This window comes from Erinaceus europaeus, chromosome 17 (assembly GCF_950295315.1).
Source record: "Erinaceus europaeus chromosome 17, mEriEur2.1, whole genome shotgun sequence".
Classification (NCBI taxonomy): Eukaryota; Metazoa; Chordata; class Mammalia; order Eulipotyphla; family Erinaceidae; genus Erinaceus; species Erinaceus europaeus.
Genome location: NC_080178.1, coordinates 63,978,606 through 64,006,398, shown reverse-complemented (window position 1 = coordinate 64,006,398; position 27,793 = coordinate 63,978,606). Strand labels below are relative to the sequence as shown.

The 27,793-nt window shown below is 38.9% G+C and overlaps 2 protein-coding genes and 1 non-coding gene across 4 annotated transcripts in view; 2 read left to right on the top strand and 1 right to left on the bottom strand.

The window, feature by feature from the left end:
- Positions 1-27,793, top strand: part of P2RY6 (pyrimidinergic receptor P2Y6) — a 263,236-nt gene that overhangs the window by 5,254 nt on the left and 230,189 nt on the right. The window lies entirely within an intron of this gene.
- The window catches only part of FCHSD2 (FCH and double SH3 domains 2), a 210,808-nt gene that overhangs the window by 108,449 nt on the left and 74,566 nt on the right, over positions 1-27,793 (bottom strand). For both annotated transcript variants that reach the window (XM_060176858.1, XM_007527489.3), the window contains 2 exons: positions 9,377-9,453; positions 2,483-2,627 (listed from right to left, as the gene is read on the bottom strand). In XM_060176858.1, coding sequence (XP_060032841.1) covers positions 2,483-2,623 — 141 coding nt within the window. In that variant the 5' untranslated portion in view covers positions 2,624-2,627; positions 9,377-9,453. The remainder of the gene's footprint in view (positions 1-2,482; positions 2,628-9,376; positions 9,454-27,793) is intronic.
- Positions 22,205-22,311, top strand: LOC132534116 (U6 spliceosomal RNA). The gene has a single exon (XR_009545795.1). It is a non-coding gene; the product is annotated as a U6 spliceosomal RNA (small nuclear RNA).

The following is a 27,793-nucleotide window of genomic DNA, read 5'->3' as shown; positions in this document are numbered from 1 at the left end:
AGAACTCCTACTTGAGATAATACTGTTTTATAAAGTGGTTTCTGTCTTTAGGGATATACTTTTATACCTCTTTAGAAATGTGTCATCAGCCTCAAGGGAGAATTGAAAGTAAAAACTGGCTCTGATTATGGCAGAACAAGTGGTTTCAGATACTTTCCTGCAGTCTGCAACTGAAAAAGTTGCAGAGAATGATATTTGCATGTTGCCAGTGTTAATGAACAGCAGTGCACACTAGATTCCTGGGACAAGGCTATCGAAGAGACGGGGCATAGAGCTGGGTAAACAGCACACTGAACCTGACTTTTCTCCTTAGGGCATTTATTGAACCATGGCATATAAGAGACAGGCTATAAACAGAAAGTGGCATTCTTATCAGACTGTGGAAACAGCTAGGAGCTTGAGGATGCTAAAAGAGTTGGAACTTGAGAGGGTTACATCTGGAAAGAAGGGTACTACAGAGAAGCAATCTCAAAAACCTGCGTGCGATCCCCCCTTGATTCACCAGCTGACTTCTAAATGGTATGCTGGAGGTGGAATTCTGAAAAGACCACTGTGGAGGAGCAGCTGAAAGGTTAATCAGTTGAGCAGTGGTCAGAGGATCAAGGTTGCAAGGTGGTGATACATCAATAGTTTCTTCACCATGTTTGTTATGAAAGAGGGAACTATGAGCAGAGAATAAAAGCATTCTTATACACAACAAGTGATATATGAGTGCTTGAATTAGGTTAGCATTTTATATATACACAATTTCACATTACTTTTATGGAACTGAAATTAGATGTAATAACTGATAGTCTTTCATGATAGGGTACTAGTTCATAATAATCAATCATCAGAACTTTTCAAAACGATACATTTTAATCGCCTATATTTACATAGCAAGCTTTTCATAAAATCCTATTTAATAATGACTTTTCTAAAAATTTTAATTTCTATATAGTCAAATAAATAAATAAATAAATCTATTTGAAAAAATTTACTGTCATGTAAACTATGTAATCAAACCTTAGACTACTCTGTATCTGGTACTATGTTTGGTCAAAATGTGTCAGCTTACTTTTTTAAATTATTAAGCAAAGTGGTCCAAGTTAAAACTAACACAATCTTTTTTTTTTGGGGGGGGGGGATAATGGCATCATAACTATTTTAACACATGCCAAGTATAAAGTGTTGTGAAACTAAGTATATCTAATTACTTGAATTAAGCTGAAAAGTGATGCTTATGTTTTCAGTAAGCTTTTAGAATGTCCACAGGTTCATATTACACTCTCCTTTGCCAATTATTAAATACAGTAGTTAGCAGAAGTATGTTGAAATCAAAAACATTTGTGACCTTTTAGAAAAACCCAAATTGTTAAATGTAAACCCCATTGATTTGATCTGGGGCCCATATTCAGCACATGTAACCTCTGCATCCCTGTAGGTCTGAGCTCGCATTCTGTGGTCATGGCTAGGAACATTCCAGGTTGCACTAATTTCAGCACCCATCTTCCTCGGGTGGTAGGTAGAGCATGTTGTCCAACCTCCCTTCAGAGCCTGGGATATTCTTTAACATTGTTGATCCACATTGAGGGCCAGGTCCTATAGGAGCCCACAAAAGGGTCCATTATGTTGTTCCTGATGGAGATGACCAGTGACAGTGGAGAGAGGGATCTGTTAGAGGTCTAGGCCCATCATGTTTGTGTAGGAATTGCAGGACTCTTTCGACTAGGGCCCCAGGTGATGGGGTGGCCTGGTAGTGACTATATTTTCCCCATATTTGGGAGATATTGTCTTCCCTGATCCAGCTTTCTAGTCCTTTTTCCAACTATGACACCATCCCCCAGATAATAACCTGGGTCCACCTGCATAGCAGCTGTCAGGCACAGGCAAAATCTAACTAAATTATGGGCCCCTTGGAATATACCTAAAATAGACCTACTAGCTTTTTCCAAAATGGAGACCCCAAATATTCATCTGCAATATTCTTGCCTTCAGGTTCATGATCAGTCAACAATTTGTTCTGCTTTATATCTTAACTCTTTTCAGCCACCAGGTTCCAGATGCTACCATGATGCCAACCTGACCTCCCTGGGCAGATGACCCTACCATGTGTCCTGGAGCCCCACCTCCCCAGATCCCTGCCTCACTAGGGAAAGAGAGACAGGCTGGGACTATGGATCGACCTGGCAACACATGCCCATGTTCAGTGGAGAAGCAATTACAGAAGCCAGACCTTCCACCTTCTGCACCCCACAATGATCCTGGGTCCATACTCCCAGGGGGATAAAGAACAGGGAAGCTATCAAAGGAAGGGAGTGGATATGGAGTTTGGGGGTGGGAATTGTGTGGACATGTACCCCTCTTATCCTATAGTCCTGTCAATATTTCCATTTTATAAATAATTTTTAAAAAAAAAAACTGCCAAAATTGTTAAGTGCAATTTAGTGGTCTTACATATTACAGATGCAGTAGTAAGATGTTAAAATACATGTGAAAGTACCCTTTTAAGTTGCTGTTCTTTCAAGCTTCGAACTGTCCTTGCAGGCTCAGAAATGAAGTTTTTATAGTTTTCACATATATTGATCCGAGACTGGGCTACCTGCATGGTTCCCTCGAGAAAAGACTTCCAAACAGGATACATGCTCCTAAATTCAAAGAGAGACAAAAAAGTATTAGGGAAAAGGAGATAAAAACAGCATACCTTTTACTCACAGATTAACACTGACAAGATGAATATTTTTGCCATTTTTAAAGTGCATTTATATTAGTTTATAGGCAATCATATTTTAGCATAACACAACATAAACTCTATTCCTCTATAATTCTGCTGGAGTAAAGTAAAGCACACATTAAAACTCTAGACATTTACTGAATTCTTCTCTGTCACTAACCCCCTATATAAAAACAGAAAGAGAGATGCTTCACTGGTAGTGGTGGAACCTTGTAGATGTGAGGTTCCAGCAAAAACTCTGGTAGAAAAACAATTAGTGACTAAATAAAACTGCCCAGTGTTTTCATTGGTTCAGGGTCATCATTACGAATTTAAATTTTCAAGATTTCTTTACAGTATTTGATTAATTCTTTATGTGAGTTAACAGAGGCTCAGGGTAATTTTAAAATTCACTCTTGATCACACAGCAAGTAACAGTACTGAAATACAATGAAGACTTTCACTGAAGCACATTCTCTTTCCTTTTTACTACAGTACTCTCTTATACAAACTGATGTAGCTGGAAAAAACCTCATGAACAACTGCTGATGTGTTTTAGAATTTTACTTGACAAGAGAAATCTATGGTATTGTTGCTCTACATCTGCTTCCCTCTTGTAATGATGGTTAGCAAGCATCACATTCTGGCTTGAAGTCACTCCAATCAAGTTCCATTTCATCACCTTTGTCTGAGAAGTGTTCTCAGCAATATCTTGGTAAAGTCAAAGAATTATCCATCCTTTGCTTTCTGTAGCTGACTTCCTATTCAGACCTTGTCTTCCTCCTCGCTGTCAATAAATACCATAGCCAGTTCTAGTATGCTTTCACACTAGTTATATATTATCACTATGATAACAATGGATGGCATTTTTTTAAAGTGAGACACTTGGCACTACTAGGTCTAGAATATTCACTGGCTGAGCTCTGCCTTCTCATGTCATGTGACTGTTCTGCTATATAGCAATGTGTGAGACCATATGCTACATAAAAAGTTAGCTGTGGGTTAATGGAAGACTATGAAAATGAGAGGTGGGGGGGGAGGAAGAAGAAAGAGGAGGAGGGAAAGAGAGGGAGAGAGGGAGAGGGAGGGACGGAAGGAGGGAAGGAGGGTGAGAGGGAAGAGGGGGGGAATTGCCTGGATTCCTATCCTACTTGGAACTAAAAACACTTAAAAAATGTACTTTTAAACCAAGGGAATGATTGGTTTATGCAGTGGATTCATTTATGTCATATATCAAATGAATTAGATGAGCTGGAAAGAGTCATTAAGTTGAATGGAGATGTATTACCTTCCCTTTGGAAAAAAGATTCTTAGTGTTGTGACAGCAAAAGGTGTCAGTATAAATGCACCAGTGGGCTGAAGAACAGGAAAATGAATGTCCTCAAAGGCCTTGCTTGCATGATAACTGATAGCACCTAGGGTGTAAACTCAACACAGGCGCCCCTAAGCAGTACACATAACTGGTTTTTGTAGAAAATACACAGAAAGAAAAATTCAATATTAGTCTCTACAAGCATTAATTTCTATGTAAAGTACATTTTAAAATCATAGTGAAAAGGAGCAATATCCATGTGATAGGAAGGGAAGATTTCATCACCCATGCTCTCCCCTGAGGAAGCATCCTCTGCCCTCGACCCATTCATCTTGTTGGCTGAAATTTAACCTCTTTAGAGAAGTCTTCCACTATCAGTAGCAAGTCAACCCACAGACTCAATCAAGTTCTTCTGTTATTCATATGGCTCCTATGATTGTCCTTTAGTTATGTGTTAATGTTTGCTCCACTCACTATAATGCCAATGTTACAAAGGCATGAATATTTGCGTTTCTCACTAAAAAATTCCCAGGACCTAGCATATGGCCCAACATTTAGAATGGCTACAGGAAGAATTGACTGAATGAATGTATAAATTATGAGGGATGTATAATAAAAAGAAAATACTCTTACTGTAGAGTTTCAAAAGAAATCAGCAGATCCGTAGCAGGTAAGGATATACTTTACATTAAGGCATTGTGAAAAGCAGTCAGTCAGAAGATCTGGGTTCAGAGTTCAAGTTTACCCAACAGGATCATATGTAGCACACCTCATTGGTTTACATTTCCTCAATTAGCAAATGCAGATATAAAAACTTACTTTTTTGTTTGTTTTAGAAAAGAGGTGGAGATGGGGGACACTGGGGGAAGTCACCACAGTACCAAAGCTTTCTTTTTTGCCTCCAGGGTTATTGCTGGGGCTTAGTGCCTGCACTACAAATTCACTGTTACTGTGGCTGGCCGGCCAGCCTGCCTGCCTGCCTGCCTGCCTGCCTTCCTTTCTTTTTTGATTAAGACAAAGAGAAATTGAGAGGGGAGGGAAAGACAGATACCCACAGACCTGCTTCACTGCTTGTAAAGGGATCTCCCTGCAGGTGGGGAGCTGAGAGCTCAAGGGTCCTTGCACACTATGTGCCCTTAACTTGGTGCACCACTGCCCGGCCCTCACACCAAAACTCTCTTCAATGCAACAGACACCAGGCTTGAACATGGATCACACACATAGCAAAGCTGCACACTATCCAAGTGTGCTATTTCACTGGCCTGCTTAAGTTATTAAATGAAAACGTGAACACTCTTGTTCAAATGTATGTGCAGTAGAAATATAAACCCTTCCTAAAACAGTTGTAATTCCAATAGTGATAAGTGTTTTTTTTTTATCCTGATTGAGAAAAATAAAAAAAGGGGTGTACAATACTTTTCAAGATGTTCTTTTTTTTTTTTTTTTCCTACACTTCACATGAAGCAATTCACACACACACCAAAAGGTACCAAGCATGTGTAATATTTTGCTATTCTGCTTGGGTCAGGAAATAAGGACCAAAAGTATTGATATAAAAGGAGTTTCTCTCTCTTTTTAAAATCACTTCATTGGGGGAAATGTTTATTAACAAGACAGTTGTTGAGCTGGGGTGATAGCACAATGGTTATGCAAAGACACTTTCATGCCTGAAGCTCTAAGGTCCCAGGCTCAATCCCCAGCAGATGAGCAGTACTCTAAAGTCTCTCTCTCTCACTCTCTCTCTCTCATTAAACAGAAGTTAAAAATAAAACATTTAGAATACAGTTGTTATCACATGTGTACAGTTTCTTATCTACCCACAATAGGTGTCAGCACACCACACCCTCCACCAACTTGTCATGGGAAGGAGAGTCTTTTAAGAACCTATCATATGCTAGGCACTATGCCATGTATCTTATCATTTAATCCTCATGACAACTTTGCAAGATAAATACTACCCTTTCTCTCTGTAGGAGAACAATAAGACTCAGGGAGGCTGTGAAATTCATCTAAGGCTATACACAAGGAAATATCCATCCCATGGCCATAAACCTAGACCACCATTACCAGTAGCTACCTGCCACTCTAATCCCAGTTTAATCATCTAACCTTGTGCCAACACCGCCTGAGCCCACTCATTCTCTTTAGGATTCTGGCCTTTATTCAGATCTCTCTCCCAATCTCTCTCTCAGCCTAATTCTCCAATCCTATCATAACCCATAATCCATTTGTTCCTACCCCTATCCTTTATCTCTCATCCCTCTCATTCTCTCTTACCATCTCTTTACCCAGGTTATAATCATTCCCTTATGTATACCCTTATTACGCTTGCCCCATTCTTTACATCATTATAATCTACAAATTCCAACCTTGGTTAAATCAAAAATTCTGTTTACATCATAATAATGTCTGTGCAGCAGAACATTCCTGGTGCAAACCATAATCACTCTGCCTGCTCTCACTTTAAATCGACGTCAAATAAATTCTAGCAACATCTTCCTGCTCCTCAGAAAACCTACTAGGTCCCCTAATCCATTTATGTTCTTATCCTCTAAACAATTATTTCTGATCTCCTCCTCCTGGCTTATGCCCTTAATATGACCACACTTTGATCTGACAATGAAGCTGCCAGGAGACTGATGCTCACTCCATAGCTTCCAGTCCCCTTGCCTCTGCACATACACCCCCAGTCAGTCCTCCTGTTACTTGAATAAACTGTTCTAAAAGCCAACCCTCTACACCTGTGCTACACTACCTAGACTCTCATCAAGAAAGAAGCCCACTAACTTTGCTTTTCCCTCTTTACTGGGTCATTCTCCTCTGAGCAGTAAGGATCTTATTCTTCCTTCTTGAAACATCTTACCCTAACTTCCCAGCCATCACTCCCTTGAGGTCTATCCCTACCTGACTGGCTCCTCTTTATGTTTCCTTTGCTGATTCCTCTACATCTCGCTCCTCTTCAGATGCTACAGTGCCCAGAGTCAGTGCCCAAACTTCTCTACTCAAGTTCTACTCATCCAAGGATTCCTGAACTTTTCATTCCAGTGTAGACATCATCCCTAAAACCCAACCACCTATGAAATATATTCAACTTAACATTTAGTAGGCATTTGAAAACTAGCAGGTCCAAAACCAAATCCTGAATTTCCCTAAATTCTATTCTAGTGACCTACAACTTACTGACAGCTTGCTTAGGTTCAGATTCCTAGGATGATGACAAATTCTTTTTTTTTCCTCACATTCCACATCTGGACCCCCATGAAATTCTGTTCATTAAACTCTAAAATGCAAGTGGAATCTGCTGTTTCCCTCTCTACTACCCTTACCCTGGCTTGAACTACCATTATCTCATGTCTGGATTACTGTAATAACCTCCTAAACAACCTCTTTGCTTTTGCTCTGGTCCCCACTAAAGTGTATGCTTCTGCAGTGTTCTTCTTACTCAGCATACTGTCCTTACTACCAACTGACATAATGACTAATTATTCACGTGTATAGTATTGACTCCTCTCAAGAAACAGGCTCGATAGAGCATAAACTTACTTTTATTTACTGACTCTTGTATTCTCAGTGCCTGAGCCATAGTCTAGCATAGCATGTACCCTATTCAGAACAACTGGAGGAAGGAGAGGGAATATGGACCCTAGATTTGAGTTCAAGTTCAGCTGGCTCCTAAGTCTCTCCTTTTCTGCTGACACAAGACTATACTTGATCCCAGTAATAATGCTAAACATAGAAAAGGGGGGGGTTCTTTCTACACTCAAAGTGTTACTAAGATTTGTGTACCCCGGGTCTTTTGTGTGTGGTCTGCAGGTGTATTTGTATACACATTTGTGTATTTGTCTACATATCTCATATACTATTGCTTTCTTTTTGTTACTGCTGCTAAACTGACCCACTTTTAAAACCAAAATATATGTTTCTTATTATATAAGCCATATTCTCCTCTAACAGAAAAAAGGACACATGCTATGATGAAACTTAAAATACATAGACTTTAGGGAGTAGGGCGCAAAAGCAAAAGGACCTGTAAAAGGATCCTGGTTCGAGCCTTGGCTCCCCACCTGCAGGGGAGTCGCTTCACAAGTGATGAAGCAGGTCTACAGGTGTCTATCTTTCTCTCCCCCTGTCTTCCCTTCCTCTCTCTGTCCTATCCAACAATGACGACATCAATAATAATTACAACAACAATGGAAACAACATGGGCAACAAAAAGGAAATAAATAAATAGAATGTCTTTAAAAAATTTACTAAAAAATGCATAGACTTTAATGCATAGGCTTCAGCTTTGAGTATATATTCCTTCAATCTAAGCACTTAAGGTTACAAATTAGTAAACTGATTGAATTATAAGGAAAAATAAATAAATAAATAAAAAGAAACTTAAGATGCCCACCCAAATATCATCTAAAATCATGGTGTGAATGATCTGTCATAAGGATATTTATTACCCTGGAAAACAGAAAACTTTACCAGGAAAAGATGTTAAGAAACAGAACATCTATTTTGATGGTGGTGGTCACATCAATCTACATGCGACTAACAGGCACATGCATAAAACTTGTGACTTTTGAATTAGATTGGTGGATTCTATTAGTATCAATTCCCTGGCTATAATACTATGGGAGGCATGGCCTTTGGGAGGTGGTGAGGTCATGGGGCTGATTACTGAGCTTATAAAAGACACCCCACAGAGCTTCCTGAGCCCTTCCAACCCAGGAGGACAGAAAGAGTAATCAAGGAGTCTGCAAGGCAGGAAAGGGCTACCACCCAGGGCTGCAACTGATCTAAGTTCCTTAAAGAAAGACACAATAGCCTAGTCTCTTAATCTTCAAGTCTATTTTAACAGCTAACATGTAGTAGATGTTTCATGCGTATCTTCTGAATAAAAACTGAATGAAGAATGAATCAATGACTAAGTCCAAAATTTGGATACTACAATATGTACATATGAAACCTAGAGACTCTTGCATGAAGCTCACAGAATTTCACCTTTCTAAACTGAAAATGGGCCTCAGCAGTGAACCCCTGATGATGGCAGAACACTACAGTCTTGTTCACTGTCAGTGAGATAATGTTTCAGCTACAGACTGAGGAGGAAAGGCTGGAATCCCTCACTATCTACCATTTCTGAGTCCCATGTGGGATATTTAGTAGCTTACAGAGAACACAGTCTTAAAGCATGAGAATGATTTGTTATTTATTGAGAAGATTATCTATATATGTCGTGGAACATTAGCATTTTTGACAATTTTGAGATTTGTTCTGAAAACTACAACTAAGGAAGAAAACAAGTTTTAAAAATCAGAAGTCTACATTATCTAAGTAAAAACATCTTAAAGAAGATTAGCAAGAGTTTCTTATTAAGTTACCTGTAATCATTCCGATCATCGGTTTTTATTCCGGGCCAATCTCTCTTCAGATATTGACTAGCCAACTTCTGGATACCCTGTTAAAATACATATACATTTTATGAAGTGAGTACTGTGCTATAACATAGTGCTTTCTTTAAAATATACTATGTTACCAAATGTAATTTTAGTTCAGAAGAAACAAAGGTAAACAGTAGAACACTGTAATTTTATTTCACTATTGTTGAATTCTTTTCCTGTCTCCATTTTCAGGAAAAGGTTAAGTATAAAAGTAAGAAAACTGAAAGGTGATGGATACTCTCCTCACGTCTCCAAGTATCTGACCACTCATAAAAGCAAATCACATACTTGTCCACCTCCACAGAGCTCTGATTATTCACCTTGACATTTCAATTCCCCACTGTTCCTCTGCATTTCTAAATTCCACCAGCCAAACTCTCACAAACAAAGAAAAGCAACAACACAGCCAATTTGAAGCAGACACAGACATGGTGTTTTGCAGTTTTTTTTTAACACCTGCAGACCTGCTTCACCACCTGTGAAGCGACTCCCCTGTAGGTGGGGAGCGGGGGCTCGAACCAAGATACTTCCACGGGTCCTTGCGCTTTGCGCCACGTGCGCTTAACCCGCTGCACTACATACAGCCCGACTCCCTGGTTTGCGGTTTGCAAAATTTATGAGTGAACCTTGGTACTGTCCCATACTACTGCCATTCTAATTTAAGTTTTTTATTAATAACATCATGGTACAAATCATCTCAAGTATAAAAATAACATTTACAAAGAATATATCCACTTATTATTAGTCTTACAATACGAGCCTAACCAGGATGTATGTCTATAGTCGGTACTGTGGATATTGGGGGTTTTAACAGAAATTCCTTTATTGGGAAGTTAGGGTAAACTATTCATTTTGAAGACAGAATGCATTACCTGGAGCCTGGCAGAGGCACACCCAGTTAAGCACACATGTTATAATGCAGAAGGATCCAAGTTCAAACACCCTGGTCCCTACCTGCAAGGGGGCAGCTTGCTGACCAGTGAAGCAGTGGTTCAGGCGTCTTGACTCCTTCCCTTTCTATCTCCCCCTTCCCTCTCAATTTCTGTTTCCATCAAATAAATAGTTTTTAAAGGAACACATTAGGTGTGCAAATATAACAGGGCTATGTGTAATGGATTAAAATCATTAATTTGGGTATGTTCATAAATATATGTATATCTCTTTAAAAATATAGACTGATTGATTATTTACTTATTTATTACTAGAGCACTACTTGGCTCTGGCTTACGGTGGAGTGGGAGATTGAACCTACACTTCAAAACCTCAGACATGAAAGTCTTTTGCATAACCATTATGCTACCCACCTCCCCCCCCAAATAAAATGCCGAGATGAAGAACAATCACATTAACTAACAAGACTGCCTACTTGAAGTAGAAAAAAATAACCAAAGCTACACCTTATATATGGTGGCTTTCTACTAAAGTCTGCTGCCAGATGAATTTTGCTTATTTAAATTCATTACTGACTGTTGTTTACCATTATTTCAATGAGCCCAAGTGGCAGTAGGAACCGCAGAGATGCTCCTTTGAGCTGCAAGTTCTCCTGAATTTGGCAACAGCACTGATTTACTAACTCCAGGCCCCGTGTATTCTGGAATGCACGCAATCACATACTCACCATACTGTCATTTACATACCTTGTACTTTGGGGAATCCAATTACTAAGTCTCTATCTGAGTTTTCACATCTAAACTGTGTTCATACTACTACTTGCATGAAATGTTGCAGAATTGCTACCTGCTAAATTTCTCAGCCCCACTTAAGCCCGTTTTCAAATTTCCTAACAAAATATTAAATATATAAAGAGAGCATTAAGAGAATGTTAAAAGTTCTTTTGTATACACACACACACACACACGTGTGTGTGTGTGTGTGTGTGTAATGTATTTCTGTGCTGGGCCTTGAACATAGGCAATTTCACCGTTCCTGGCCTACATTTTTAGATAAAGGGTGAGAAGCATCACAGCACTGAAACATCCCCTAGTACTGTATTACTCCTCCTATGTGGTGCTAGGGTTCAAATCTGGGCTGCACACATGACAAGGCAGGTGCCCTATCTCACAGGCCCCACCTGGGTATTCCACTCCACTCCACTCCATCCCTACCCCCAGCCCCACTCCACTAAAACAGAATAGCTTGTTAGTAAAGAATCCTTCTTCCTGAACTAGTCAGTTTTTCTGAGATACTGCTCTTAGAGGAAAGGCAGGATAAAAACTTGACTGCTCAGTTTTGGTCCCAAGATGAACAATGAGTAGTCTGAGTAACATTATGAACTCATATATTTTGAATAATGGACCTGTAAGTTGATTGCAGGCAGCACTCTTCTGCTGCTCTGATATAACTGTGGCCTCTGGATGGGTGGGTGGGGGGTCCATCCAAGTTGGCTCCCATATCATGACCCCAGCTCTCCTTTTTTAAAATCTTTTCATTTATTTATTGGCTAGAGACTGCCAGAAATTGAGCGGGAAGGGGGAGAGAGAGAAGGAGAAAGATAGAAACCTGCAGCACCGCTTCACCACTCGTGAAGTTTGCCCCCTGCAGGTGGGGACTGGGGGTTCGAACCCGGGCCCTTGTGCCTTGTAACATGTGTGCCCAGCCAGGTGCGCCACCACCCGGCCCCTCTATTACAGTTCTCATGTCAGATCTGCTGTAAGCTAGTTTTTCACGTAACTGATTCCTTTCTGGCAGAAACTATATTTAGACATCACAATCCTGGTCCTTATCCTTAGGTCTTACTTTGTATCTTTCTCTAAGAGGCTTTTCTGCTCACTGGACACAAAGTAGTTTACCCTCCACTCAGCTATCACCCCATTTAGCCCTAAATCTTACTACACTGTTACTCTCTGGCTCCAATATTTTGTCTGTTTATAGATGATAAATGCCATCAGGTAAACATCGTAAGTTTCTAGGGTATAGTAATGAACCAAGCATTTGACTGATATCAATAATGTTCACTGACAACAATGAATGAATGAATACCTATAGTATTCATTTCTAATGACTGACACCCAAACTCCTTTTGTGTTTTTGCCATTTTAACTTAGAAGTGTCTGGGTCAAATCACCTTTAGTTTCAAATTTTCATCTCCTCGGGGGGGGGGGGGGTACTTGGCTTCTAGGCTTATGAACAAGTAATTTTAATATTAAGTAAAGTTGGTCAGATATGACTACTTCTACTACAGAACATGTATATGAACTACACAGAACAATAAAAAGGATAACAGAAGTTTATTCCATACTTTAAGAGTACTATACATTAATTTTTCTGAAAGTCCATTTAAATGAAGATTCCTGAATTTAAAGAACTCTTTTGAGTAGATAGAAATAAACATGTAACATAAAACAAGAGGTGACACCAAGGTTACTGCCTACAACTAGTCTATGGAGTGTAATGGTAATCCAGTTTCTCTACACCATTTGTTGAACTTTCTTTCTCCAGTTTATACTCTTCATTCCTTTACAATAGGCTAATGGTCTATAAATATGAGATTTTATTTCTGAGATCCCAATTCTATTCCACTGACATATGCGTCTACTTTTACTCCAATATCATAACATTTTCAACAGTAAAGTATTAAAAGTTCTAAGTTATTATTCTAAATATTTATAAAAGTCCCTCATTTTAGAGTGTATTCTATACAAATATTTTTTAAAACATAAAATTACTTTAACATACTTTGTGTGTGCAAAGTAAGTTTTAATAGCAATTTCTCGAGCTCTAACCCACAAAGTGGAACTGTATTTAAACTGAATGAGCCCTTCAGAGATGAGATGAGGGATTCATAGAATAGACACACAGTGAGATCTTTAGATGAAAGACTTCATTCAAGTGAGTTTACAGAGGCAGGAATCATGACTTCTGTGTATTCCTTGCAGCTGTTCAAGAACTAATCTGTATGGATGCCCAAGAAATACTCTGTGGTCATTACAGGAGTGGTCCTAAATAACATTTCATGCCTCTGAAAGCAGTCTACACCTAAATTAACTGATTTCCCTTTTATGTTGTGCTTAATGCTACATCCTATGAATGAAAGGGTCACTTATATAGAAAGTAAAATCCATTCCAATTAAGTGGTTAAGAAAAATGAGCCTAAGGATGGAAAAAAAAAAAACTTAAGTTGTCATATTAAAAGTATTACCTGGGAGTCGGGCTGTAGCGCAGCGGGTTAAGCACAGGTGGCGCAAAGCACAAGGACCGGCATAAGGATCCCGGTTCGAACCCCGGCTCCCCACCTGTCGGGGAGTTGCTTCACAGGCGGTGAAGCAGGTCTGCAGGTGTCTATCTCTCCTCCTCTCTGTCTTCCCCTCCTCTCTCCATTTCTCTCTGTCCTATCCAACAACGACAACAATAATAATAACTACAACAATAAAACAACAAGGGCAACAAAAGGGAATAATAAAAAAAAAAAAGTATTACCTAGCCCACTAAACTTGATGCGACAAAAATGTAACAGTTTTATCTAACATGAAAACCACTGATTAGTAAAATGCTGATTTGATTCTCTATATGATTCACTCTGGGGCAGTGGTAGCATAAACATATACTAACAATAATACTTGTTTGAACATCCAATAGTTTCCTATTCCAACTTTTAAGAAAAGCTATCAGTGTCTGATGTGAGACTTGCTTTGTCTTTACCTCTCAATAACACTTGCTATATTGCTCTAACAAGTGAAGCAACACAAAGAAGTCCAGTGTTGAGCAGACACTGGGAAATGGACCGATGGTTTAACCTTTTGCCCACTGACCACAGCAGACTGAGCAGAAGTGTGCTTCTGCACTGACACAGATTATTCTGTATTCATTTATTTCCCCAAATAGACTGAGAAAATAATGTTGAGATTTTACTAAGGTGGCATCTGATAAGTCTTCAAAATAATATAAAGTGATGTTATCTATATATACTATTAGGTTGTCTGAAAAAGTTATGATGTATTTTTTTCTGTTCTTCTATGCAAATTATATCAAGACTTTTCTAACAACCCAGTGTATCTTTTTTGTTTTGAAATTCCCATCATTATGCAGATTACTTTCAAACTGAATAAGCAAGTCCTCTAAGTCATACTTCTCAAACTGATGTAATTTATACAATGACCATCTTTGTTATTTAAAAAATTTTTTTGTTAGTGATTTAATGATGATTAATGAGATTGTAAGATAAATTTTTAATATTCTTAAATCACTTAATTAGCTCATCTCTGTCCTATGGCTTTGAGATACTTTTTGTTGGTGTAAAATTGCAGCTGAAAAAAAGTTGGTGCATGGTGCACCTGGTTAAGTGCATACACTGCAGTGTGCGAGAACCCAGTGTGCGAGAGCCCTTGGTCCCTTGGACCTGCAGGGAGAAAGCTTCACAGGAGTCTCTTTGTCTCTTTCCCTTACTATCTCCCCTCCTCTCTCAATTTATCTCTGTCTTTTTTCAATAATAATAATAATAAAGTTCGTGCATTATTTTAAGTAAATTGCCTTTAACTATTTTTAGTTTTTCCCTTCTACAATGACTAGTTTGTTCAAAATAATTATTATAAGAAGTAATGTCTAATGGCATTTGAACTTACCCTACTTAATTTTAGAAACAGTAAAACAAGATGAAATTTAACTCTCATTCATGCTTTTAAAAACTCTCAAGAAACTAGAAGTAGAAGGCAACTTTCTTAGTTTAATAATATATATCTAAATCTAAAAATGTTCTTATGGAGAATGACCTCCCCCACCCCATATTGTGAACAAGGTAAGAATGGCAGTTGTCACTGGTCTTCAACACTATACTCATAGTCCCATCTAGAACAATGATGCAAATGAAAGAAATTAAAGGCATACAGGCTGAAAAGAAAGAAATGCCACTGCTTTTATTCATAGATGATGTGACTGTCTATGTGGAAAAACCCTAAGAATCTACAAAAACAACAACTTCTAGAACTAACGATTGAGTTTAGCAACGTGGTAAGCTATAAGATTAGTACATAAAATTTTATCTATAAATCTGTAATATATAATTAGAATCTGAAATTTAAGAAAAACTAAGTGAATACAACTTTTTTTTTGTAGATTTTAAGATGTATGTGATAAGGTAAAGATAATACATTCTAATAAAAAAATCTGTATGAATCTATGTTCATAGCAGTACAATTTGTAATATCCAAAACCTAGAAGCAACCTATGTGTTCAACAACAGATGTATGGCTGAGAAAGTTATATATATATTACTCAGATATGAAAAATGATGAATTCATCTTCTTCACCTCATCTTGAATAGAGCTTGAAGGAATCATGTTAAATGAAATAAGCAGAAAGAGAAGAATGAATACAGGATGATCTCACTCATAGACAGAAATTGAGAAATAGGAACAGAAGGGAAAACACAAAGCAGAACTTGGACTGGGTTTGGTGTATTGCAGCAAAGTAAAGGACTCTGGGAGGAGGGAGGGCTTACAGGTCCTGGTGCAGGATAGGAGGAGGATTTAGGTCATAGGGTTAGAGTGTTTTTCAGAAAACTGAGACATTTTATACATGTAAGTACAAACTGTATTTACTACTTACTGTAAACCATTAACTCCCCAATACATAAAATAAGAGCAGAGTCAGAAGGCACATTGTTAAGTACAAATATACTACAATGCTACACTACAGCACTACAGTAATCAAGGTAATATCTCCCCCAGGGATGAATACATTTGTTCAGCTTGTGAGTTATTTAAGCAATACAATAGAAGTATAAAGAAAGAGAAAGTTGCTAACTTTTCTACAGTGAAAGACCTCACAAAAGCCTACAGAATTAATTTAATTAAAATTTTAATTTAAGAAATTAAATTGGAACCTGTGGCTAGGGAAATAGCTCTAACTGGTAAAACATGGAACTCTGATGGCTCAAGTCCCAGGTTCGATCTCTAGCTTCCACCCATAGACTGCAGTGCTGTCCTGATTTGCTCTTTCTTCTCTCTGCCTCATTTGAAATTGTCTCTCATATATAAAAGTAAATCCTAAAAATAAAATCTTTCAGATCCATTAAGACTGGGTCTGAAAGAGCAAATAAGAATTTGATCAGCTGAGAAAAGATGTGGGGCATTCTTGCTTGGCACAACTTAAGTTTTAAAAAAAAATGGTGACATTGGGAGCCAGGCAGTAGCGCAGCAGGTTAAGCGCACATGGCATAAAGTGCAAGAACTGGCATAAGGACCCCAGTTCAAGCCCCCAACTCCCCACCTGGGGTCGCTTTACAAGCAAGTCTGCAGGTGTCTATCTTTTCTCTCCCCTTCTGTGTCTTCCCCTCCTCTCGATTTCTCTCTGTCCTAGCCAATATCAACAATGACAGCAAAAATGGGAAAAATGGCCTCCAGGAGTAGTGGATTCATTCGTAATGCAGGCACTGGGCCCCACCAATAACCCTGGAGGCAAAAAAAATTTTTTTATTTAAATGGTGACATGAAAAATAAGAGGAAAGTGGGTGATGGGCTGGTGGAGAAAACTTTTTTACTTGTAAGCATTCAACCTATTTTTTGAAGCTTATAGCTCTATTGAGAAGCCTTCTTTAATTCTCAGGAATCACCCACTCTCAAAGCAGTTCTCCACTAAGTCAGTCTCTCTTCAAGAGAGCTGCTCAGCAGGTGAGTGCATGTTTTGCACTCACGAGGCTCCTCACCCACCCAGCACTGCATATCCCACAGAGCAGTACTTCAGGGTCTCTCTCACCAAGAAGTAAGTATCTTTCAAAAAGACCCACATCCAGGTAGAGTGTATAGGACTTGCAAGCTAGACATCCCAGTAGATGTCAATCTCCAGCACCACCAGAACTAAATAAAGCACTCTGGTGTGAAAAACAAAAACAAAAATGATAGTCCTAAGAAAAAAAAAAAATCCTCCAAAGCCTGCCTCTTTTTCAAGTTACGATAAAGTATCATTACTATCATAGTGACTAGAAGAGAATAATAAAAACACATTAAAAAGACATTTATTTGGAGCTATCATTATAATAACTGGGAATGTATTACCTTGAGTAAATTTAATATGCTTACATAAAACTCAGTGTTGCCAGTAAGGTAGATAAGAGACATAAAAATAATCTAAAATATGCTTTAGTCTTCTTCTAAATGATGCTATATGGAAAAGTATGTTGGGCCAGGTAATAGCTCCCCTGGTAGAGCGCACGCCTCATCATACATGAGGACCCAAGTTCGAGCCCCCAGCACAACATAGGAGTACTTCCCCACAAGGGAAGTTTCATGAGCAGTGAAGTGGTGCTATGGGGTCTTCCTGTCTGTCTCTCTCTCTGATTGAAAGGAAGAAAAAGCCTGCGGGGAGCAGAGGAATCATGCAGGCATGAAGCCCTGGTAAAGTCCCAGTAACATAAAAACAAAGACAGAGAAAGAAAATCTGTACACCAACCCCGTCAGATTAAGACAGGATGAGGTGTTTGTCTAGTTTACATAATGTCACTGCCACTATGAGCACATAACTTAGATGTTTGCTTAGTAAAAGGTATCTTTCTCTTGCAGAGGCACAGGTCAAACCTTTCAACATTAATGTATAAATATGAGTTATTTAATCATTCTGAAGTTACTGCCAACCATCCCCCCAATTCCAGAAGTCGTGTTTACTACTACAGAGTGTCTCGATTTATTGCTCAATTCAAGAGAAGCCCCTAGTAACTGGAAAGCTCTGGCTTAGCCTACATCTATTATTTCAACAGTTTAAAATTTGCTTTCATTTTTTCCCCCAGAGTGTTTATCCAAGAGGTTATACTTTTATGAATGTTTTGCCTTACTCCCACATTTTGTGAATTTTTCTTTCCAAACTTGTAGAAGCTATTACTGGAAAGAAATGAAGTATTTTTTGCTATGTGCCAGTGCCATATTCCAGTAGAGATTACTAACACTTGGCAAAATTGGGGGTGGGGGGCTAACTTTAAAACATCTAAAATAGTGCCAGTTAGAAAACATGGGTTCTTTGTTTAAGGCTTGGATTAGTTGATGTTTATTTGTAAGCCTCTGTGATCTGAAGGCTTTATTGGGGGCAGTAACTTGCTAACTGCTGTTGCTTTTAAACAACAAGAAGTGTTGCACTGGTCAGCATGACCGTGATTGAAGTGCCTGTAAGACAGCTGTATAAGCACCTCCTTCAGAGCAGAAACTGGAATGCACCAACAGCAAGCAAGTCATAATTTAATGTGCTTGACCCTTAGTTATCTAGAAACAAGGAATGTTCAACAGAAACAGAATGAATGAATGCCTGAATACTCAAGGCAAATGAGAAACGGTCTTCTGCTATTTCCTTTTTTGATGGAAAACTGTATAACTAATCTCAGGAGCTAATACTTGAGTGCCTAGATGGACCATATGCTTCACTTTTTTTTTTTCTTTCCCCCTTAAAACTATTAAAACCACCACTCAGGGCCCGGGAATGTAAGTTAGTCATAGGATACATGCTAGATCTTGAGCTTGGTCCTTGGTTGGTAATCCTCCTTAGAACCCCCCAAACAAACAAGACCTCCCACTATAAGTAGATGCTCCCAAATGTTCTTTAATTAAGTAATTAATCTTAAGTATGTTAAGGCTAGGTTCAAGTCCAGGTCTTCTTTCAAAGCTTAAAACACTTTCAGATTCACTCTGATAGATAATACCAAATTACTAAATAACTGGACTAAAGGCTGTCTATAAGTTCTTTATAGAACAGGATTATAGGAATTTAGTAGAGTCCTTGCTCAGTAGTAATATAATTGAATCATTATTCATTTTGGTGGACAATTATATACACAGAGATTAAATTAACAGACATCACTTGAGGGTATTTTTACAAAAAGAAATCAAGCTAAAATTAGTTCCCATTTACCCTTTGCCCTCACAGATTCCCTTATTACTACTAGCATAACTGTGTTTGTTACAACCAATGAAACATTATTAACACAGTATCATTGGCTTATACACCGTAGTTTACATTAGGATTAATACTTTGTGTTGTACTGCACATAGTGGAGTCACTATCATCACCACCACCACCACTACCAACACTAGCAGCAGTTTCATTCTCCTGAAGGTGCTTTGTACTCTACCTACTCACAGCCCCGTCAGCCTTTTCCCTGGCAAAAACAGAACTATCCACTATTTATTTATTTATTTATTTATTTATTCACCACATGGTAGGAATCATACCAAATACAGCACTTTCAGATTGATTTCAATTTAGTAACATGCACTAAAGCTTCCTCCATGCCTCACACACACACACACACAAAATGTTAATGGAAAAGTCGGGGAAAAAAAAAGTTTTGTGAGAGTGAAAGACCAGATGGCTGCTCCATAATATGCGGAGTCAAGGACCAAACCCAGGCCTCACGCATGAAAAGAACGCACTCTACCTGTTAAGACAGCTCCCAGGTCCCCTCCATTTATTTTAGCACAGAGTAACATCCTAATGTCTGTTTGGAGCTCATTTTGTTTATCTATTCCCCTACTGAAGGGTGTCCCTACTTCTTCCCCATTTGGGTTATTATGAGTAATGCTACTATAGTAATGTGCAGATTGTTGTGTGGATTTAAGGATTGAGTACACTTAGGTAAAAACCCATGTATGTGGTTGCTTGATTGCACAGTAAGACTGTGTTACACTCCCCAAAATGGCAGCATCATTCTGCATTCACACTAGACATGAAGGTAAGTTCCTGCTGCTCCCTTCCCGAGCCAGCAGCTGGTGCTGTTTGTGATCAACACACCATTCACACAGGTAAATAACCTGTCTCCCTGATGACAAGATGGTGAGCATCTTTCATATGTTTATTTGTCATCTGTGTATCTTTCTTTTCTTTTTTTTTGGTTTTCTACTATTAAATCTCCAGATTTATTATTTTATTATTATTATTTTTTTTAAATTTCTTTCTTAGGGATTAATGTTTTATAGTCAACAGTAAGTACAATAGTTTGTACATGCATAACATTTCCCAGTTTTCCACATAACAATACAACCCCCACTAGGTCCTCTGTCATCCTTTTTGGACCTGTACTCTCCCCCCAACCCACCCCAGACTCTTTTATTTTGGTGCAATACACCAATTCCAGTTCAGGTTCTACTTGTGTTTTCTCTTCTTTTTTAAAAAAATTTTATTTCTTTATTGGGGAATTAATGTTTTACATTCAACAGTAAATACAACAGTTTGTACATGTATAACATTTCCCAGTTTTCCATATAACAATACAACCCCCACTAGGTCCTCTGAATCCTTCTTGGATTTGTATTCTCCCCATCCACCTACCCCAGAGTCTTTTACTTTGGTGCAATACACCAATTCCAGTTCAGGTTCTACTTGTGTTTTCTTTTCTGATCTTGTTTTTCAACTTCTCCCTGAGAGTGAGATCATCCCATATTCATCCTTCTGTTTCTGACTTATTTCACTTAACATGATTTTTTCAAGGTCCATCCAAGGTGGGCTGAAAATGGTGAAATCACCTTTTTAATAGCTGAGTAGTATTCAATTGTGTATATATATACCACAACGTGCTGCTGTTGGACTCATCTGCTGTTGGACATCTGGGTTGCTTCCAGGTTTTGGCTATTACAAATTGTGCTGCTAAGGACATAGGTATACACAGCTTTTTTTGGATGGGTGTGTTGGGTTCCTTAGGATATATCCCCAGGAGAGGAACCGCAGGATCATAGGGTAGATCCATTTCTAGCCTTCTGAGAGTTATCCACACTGTTCTCCACAGAGGTTGGACCAATTGACATTCCCACCAGCAGTGTAGGAGGGTTCCTTTGACCCCACAACCTCTCCAACATTTGCTGCTGTTACCTTTTCTGATGTATGACATTCTCATAGGAGTGAAGTGGTATCTCATTGTTGTCTTTATTTGCTTCTTCTTCTTCTAGCGTTTGCCCTTCTTCCGTAGCCAGTCAACAGCGTCAGGTTGAGCCTGATGTAAAGTTTCGAGACCTCCTTTGAATCTGGAGAGGTGGCAGTCATTGACTATGTGGGTCATAGTCTGTCTGTAGTCGCAGGGGCAGTTCGGGTCGTCTCTGGCTCCCCAGCGATGGAACATAGCGGCGCACTGGCCATGGCCTGTTCGATAGCGATTGAGGAGGGCCCAATCATAACGTGCTAGGTCAAAGCCGGGTTGACGCTTGCAGGGGTCTGTGATGAGGTGTTTGTTCTTTACCTCAGCTGACTGCCAACTCTGTTTCCAAGAGTCTGGAACAGAGAAGTTCAGTGTAGGCGTAGGGGACCAGATTGGGTGACGAGACGTCAAGCGTTGGACAGGGTGGGTGAAGATATCCGCGTATATTGGCAGGTCCGGTTGAGCGTAGACGTGGGAAATGAACTTAGATGATGCCGCATCCCGACAAATATCTGGCGGGGCGATGTTGCTAAGAACTGGCAGCCATGGAACTGGGGTAGAACGGATGGTTCCAGAAATTATCCTCTTTATTTGCATTTCTCTGACAATCAGAGACTTTTTTTTGGAGCATTTTTTCATGTTTCTTGGCCTTTTGGATCTCTTCTGTGGTGAATATTTTGTCCATGTCCTCCCCTTTTTGGATGGGGTTGTTGTCTTGTTGTTGAGATCTTCAAGTTCTTTATATATTCTGGTTATTAGCCTCTTGTCTGATGTATGGCATGTAAAGATCTTCTCCCATTCTGAGAGGGGTCTCTTGGTTTGGGTAGTAGTTTCTTTAGCTGTGCAGAAGCTTTTTAATTTGATGTAGTCCCATAGGTTTATGCCTGTCTTAGTATTCTTTGTAATTGGATTTGTTTCATTGAAGATGTCTTTAAAATTTATGCGGAGTGCTCGCTTCGGCAGCACATATACTAAAATTGGAAAGATACAGAGAAGATTAGCATGGCCCCTGCGCAAGGATGACACGCAAATTCGTGAAGCGTTGCATATTTTTTGTTTGCAGTGAGTACCTCCCTAACACTTCCTCTCCACTATTCCAAGCTTTGGGTCCATGATTGCTCAACAAATTGTTTGGCTTCGTATGTTAACTCTCTTTTCAATCACCAGGTTCCAGATGCCACCGGGATGATGGCCAGGCTTCCCTGGATTGAAGACCCCACCAATGTGTCCTGGAGCACAGCTTCCCCAGAGACACACCTTACTAGGGAAAGAGAGAGGCAGAGTGGGAGTATGGACCGACCAGTCAACGCCCATGTTCAGCGGGGAAGCAATTACAGAAGCCAGACCTTCTACCTTCTGCAACCCTCAACGACCCTGGGTCCATGCTCCCAGAGGGCTAGAGAATGGGAAAGCTATCAGGGGAGGGGGTGGGTTATGGAGACTGGGTGGTGGGAATTGTGTGGAGTTGTACCCCTCCTACCTTATGTTTTTGTTCATTAATCCTTTCTTAAATAAAAAATTTAAAAAAAAATTTATGCGGAAAAGAGTTTTTCCAATATTTTCTTCTAAGTATCTGATAGTTTGTGGTCTAACATCCAAGTCCCTGATCCACTTGGAATTTACTTTTATGCTTGGTTAAACATAGTGGTTCAATTTCATTTTTCTGCATTTTTCAACCCATTTTTTCCAACACCATTTGTTGAAGAGACTCTGCTTTCCCCATTTAATAGTCTGGGCACCTTTGTCAAAGATTAGATGTCCATAGGTGTGGGGCTTACTTCTGGGCTCTCAATTCTATTCCACTGGTTACTATGTCTATTCACGGTCCAGTAGCAAGAAGTTTTGATGACAATGGCCCTATAATACAATTTGAGATCTAGGAGTGTGATGCCTGCAGTCTCAAGATTGTTTTGGCAATTCTAGGTCTTTTCCGGTTCCACATAAACATTTGTAGCATTTGTTTTGTTCTCCTAAAAAATGTGCTTGGGATCTTGATGAGGATAACATTAAATTTGTAGATGGAATATATTTCCACTTCTTTGTGTCTGTTTCAATTTCCTTGAGTAGTGACTCATAATTTTCAGTATACAAGTCTTTCACTTCTTTGGTTAGGTTTACTCCTAGATATTTTATTGTTTTTGTTGCTATAGTAAAAGGAACTTGATTTCTGGATTTCAACTTCTTCTAACTTAGTGTTTGCATAGAGTAATGCCACTGACTTTTGAATGTTAATTTTGTAGCCTGACACCTTACTGTATTGCCTGATGATTTCCAACAGCTTCTTGCTGGATTCCTTAGGTTTTTCTGTGTATACTATCATGTCATCTGCAAAGAGGGAGAGTTTGACTTCTTCTCTTCCAATCTTTGTGCCTTTAATTCCTTGCTCCTGCCTGATTGCTATGGCAAGAACTTCCAACACTATGTTGAATAGTAATGGTGATTGTGGGCAGCCCTGTTTAGTACCTGATCTGAGGGGAAATGCTTCCAGTTTTTTACCATTGAGTAGGATGTTGGCTGTAGGTTTGCTATATATAGACTCCAATATCTTCAGGAATTTTCCATCTATTCACATTTTTTGTAGTGTTTTGATCATAAAGGGATGTTATATTTTGTCAAAGGCTTTCTCTGCATCTACTGATATGACCATGTGGTTTTTAGTCTTGCTTTTGTTGATGTGGTGGATCATGTTGATTGATTTACATATGTTAAACCAACCTTGCATCCCTGGGATAAACCCCACTTGGTCATGGTAAACAATCTTTTTAATATACTGCTGTATCCGGTTGGCTAGAATTTTGTTCAATATTTTCGCATCTATGTTCATCAGAGATATTGGTCTGTAGTTATCTTTTTTTGGTTGTGTCCCTGTCTGCTTTTAGTATCAGAGTGATGTTGGCTTCATAGAAGCTGGCAGGGAGTATTCCAGTGTCTTCAATCTTCTGGAAGACTTTTAAAAGTAGAGGTATTAGTTCTTCTTTGAAGGTTTTGTAGAATTCATTTGTAAAACCATCTGGTCCAGGACTTTTATTTTTGGGAAGATTTTGATAAATGTTTCAATTTTATTAGCTGTGATGGGCCTGTTCATGTCATCTACTTCCTCTTTACTTAGTTTTGGAAGTTGGTAGGTATCTAGGAAATTGTCCATTTCTTCCAGGTTCTCTAGCTTGGTGGCATATAGTTGTTCATAGAAGCCTCACATGATAAGTTGAATTTCTGCGATGTCTGTTGTGATATCTCCTCTTTCATTTAGTATCTGATTTATTTGGGTCTTCTCCCTTTTTTGTTTTGTGAGTCTGGCTAAAGGTTTGTAGATTTTATTCACTTTCAAAGAACCAACATTTACTTTCATTGATCTTTTGTATGGTTTTGTTATTTTCAATGTTATTGATTTCTGCCCTAACTTTAATGATTTCTGTCCTTCTGGTTGCTTTAGGGTTCCTTTGTTCTTCTTCTTCTAGGTCTTTAAGATGTGCGATCAGGTTATTTGTGGTTTCTCTTGTTTCCTAATGTGAGCTTGTTTGGCTATGAACTTCCCTCTAAGTACTGCCTTAGCTGTGTCCCAAATATTCTGATAGATTGTGTCTTCATTTTCATTGAACTCTTGAAACATTTTGATTTCTTCCTTTATTTCCTCTTTGATCCAGTAGTTGTTAAGGAGTGTATTGTTGAGCTTCCACATTTTGGGACTATTACTAATCTTTTGTTGATTGTTAAGTGTTAGTTTCATTCCACTGTGGTCTGAAAAGATGCCTGGGGTGATTTCAATGCTCTTGAATTTGCTGATGCTGTCTTTGTGGCCTAACATATGGTCTATCTTTGAGAATGACCCATGTGGACTTGAGTAGAATGTGTATTCCAGTTTCTTGGGATGAATGATTCTGAAACTGTCCAATAGTTCTACTTTATCTGTCTCTTCATTTAGCTCCCTTATGTCTTTATTGATTTCTGCCTGGATGATCTGTAAAGTTTAGAGAGTGGGGTGTAGAAGTACCCTACTATGACTGTGTTGCTGTTAATATATTGCTGTAGCTCTTTCAGTCTTTAGATGGCTTCTCATTGCGTGCATAGATGTTAATAATTGTTAAGTCCTCTTGATTGAGTGATCCTCTGAGCATTAAGGAGTATCCACTCCTATCTTTTTAAATCTTATCTATTTTAAAGTCTCTCGTGTCAGATATGAGAATAGCTGTTCCTGCCCTTTTTTGTGAGCCATTGGCTTATATGATAGTTTTCCATCCTTTCACTTTAAGTCTGCGTCTGTCTTGTTGAGTTAGGTGGGTTTCCTGTAAACAGCACATTGTTGGGTTGTGTTTTCTGATCCATCTTCCTACTCTGTGTCTTTTAATCGGTGAATTCAGGCCATTGACATTTATTGATATCAAAGATTGAAGATATTTTAACACCATTCTTGTAGAGTCTTAGAGTGTTCTGATATATGGCATATTTTTGATGGTCTGACTGTTTATAGAAGAACTTCCAGAATTTCTTTCAGGGCAGGCTTGGTGATAGTTGATTCATTCAACTGTTGCTTGTCTGAGAAGGTTTTTATGCCTCCATCTAGTCTGAATGACAGTCTAGCAGGATACAGTATTCTTGGGTGAAAGCCTTTCTCATTGAGTACTCTATAGACATCTTGCCATTCTCTTCTGGCCTGTAGTGTTTGTGTGGAGAAGTCAGCTGCTAATCTTATGGGTTTTCCTCTGTAGGTGACTCTGTTTTTCTCTTGCAGCCTTCACGATTCTTTCTTTATCCTATTTCTTTCCATTAAAAATAGGATGTGTTTTGGTGTCTTTAAGTCTGGGTTAATTCTGTTTGGGACCCTCTGGGCTTCTTGAATCTTTATGTCTTTGATGTTGTCTAGACTAGAGAAGTTTTCAGCTATTATGTTCTGAAGAATGCTCTCTTCCTCTCCCTCTCTTTCTTCCTCTGGTAAGCCAATAATGCATATATTGTTTCTTTTTCATCCCATAGGTCTGTGTTGTTGTTTTCAGTATCTCTTAATCTCTTTTTGAGATCTCTTACTTCTTTTTTAGTTGTCACTAATTTGTCCTCAATCTTGCTAATTTTGTCTTCAGCCTCACTGATTCTATTCTCTCTCCCCTGATGGTTTCCTGTAGTTCATCTATTTTGTAACCCTGTTCTGATACTGTTTTAGCTTGTTCAGCTAGTTGTGTTCTTAATGTGTATCTTTTTTTAATGAGTTATCTGCTCACCTCTTAGGCCTACTTTATAACTGGGTGACTTGTTTATTTACTGTTAAGTAAATAATTCTTTGTGTATTTTAGACATAAGTCCTTAATCAGATTACTTTCTCTGTGCTCAACCTATGAGACAAATGTTTATCTACGAAAGATTTATCCCCACCTCATACTTTAATAAACCCCTGAAAGAAAAGAGAGGAAGAATACAAAATTTAAATAGCTTACTTTTGAAATTAGTTGATAACATTTTAGTATGTTCAAATACAACTCAAAGCAGGATTCCAATTTGTGTGTGTGTGTGTGTGTGTGTGTGTGTGTGTGAGAGAGAAAGAGAGAGAGAGAGAGAGAGAGAGAGAGAACAGGACCCAGGGGCTCAAGCATGTAATGCATGTGCTTTATTACTGAGTCACTTCCTTGGTCCCTCCCAAACTTTTTTGATTGCAGTCCATCAATAAAAGTAATTTTCTGAACATGTCCTTAAAATATGTGGGGGGGGGGTGGCAGTGCACTGGGTTAAGTGTACAAAGTGTGAAGTGCAAGGACAGGAGTAAGGATCCCTGTTAGAGCCCCCAGCTCCCCACTTGCAGGGGGGTCGCTCCACAAGCAGTGAAGCAGGTTGTAGGTGTCCATCTTTCTCTCCCTCTCTCTGTCTTTCCCTCCTCTCTCCATTTCTCTCTGTCCTATTCAACAACAACAACTGAAAAAGATGGCCACCAGAAGCAGTGGATTTGTTGTGCAGACAGCGAGCCCCAATGATAACCCTGGAGGCAAAAATTACATATATGTATGTATATATAGTTGTAAATAATAACCGAAGACTTTGTATTTGTATAGTCTAGATTACAAAACATTGTAAAAACTATAGCCGATGAAATAAATATGCAATCATTAGACTATGTACAGCATTCCAACAACATGGCATTTTGGAAAAGACAAAATAAAAAAGAGTATTAGACTAGGGTTTTTTTTTAAAAAAAATATTTTTTAATATTTATTTATTCCCTTTTGTTGCCCTTGTTTTATTGTTGTAGTTATTATTATTGTCTTCCTTGTTGGATAGGACAGAGAGAAATGGAGAGAAGAGGGGAAGGCAGAGAGGGGAAGAGAAAGGTAGACACCTGCAGACCTGCTTCCCCGCCTGTGAAGCAACCCCCCTGCAGGTGAGGAGCCGGGGGGCTTGAACCAGGATCATTACTCTGGTCCTTGCACTTTGCGCCACATGCACTTAACCTACTGCGCCTCTGCCCAACTCCCTAGACTAGGGTTTCTAGGTCTCAGGGGGAAGAAGGAACATACAGATAGAATACAGAGGGCTGGGTGGTGGTGCCCCTGGCT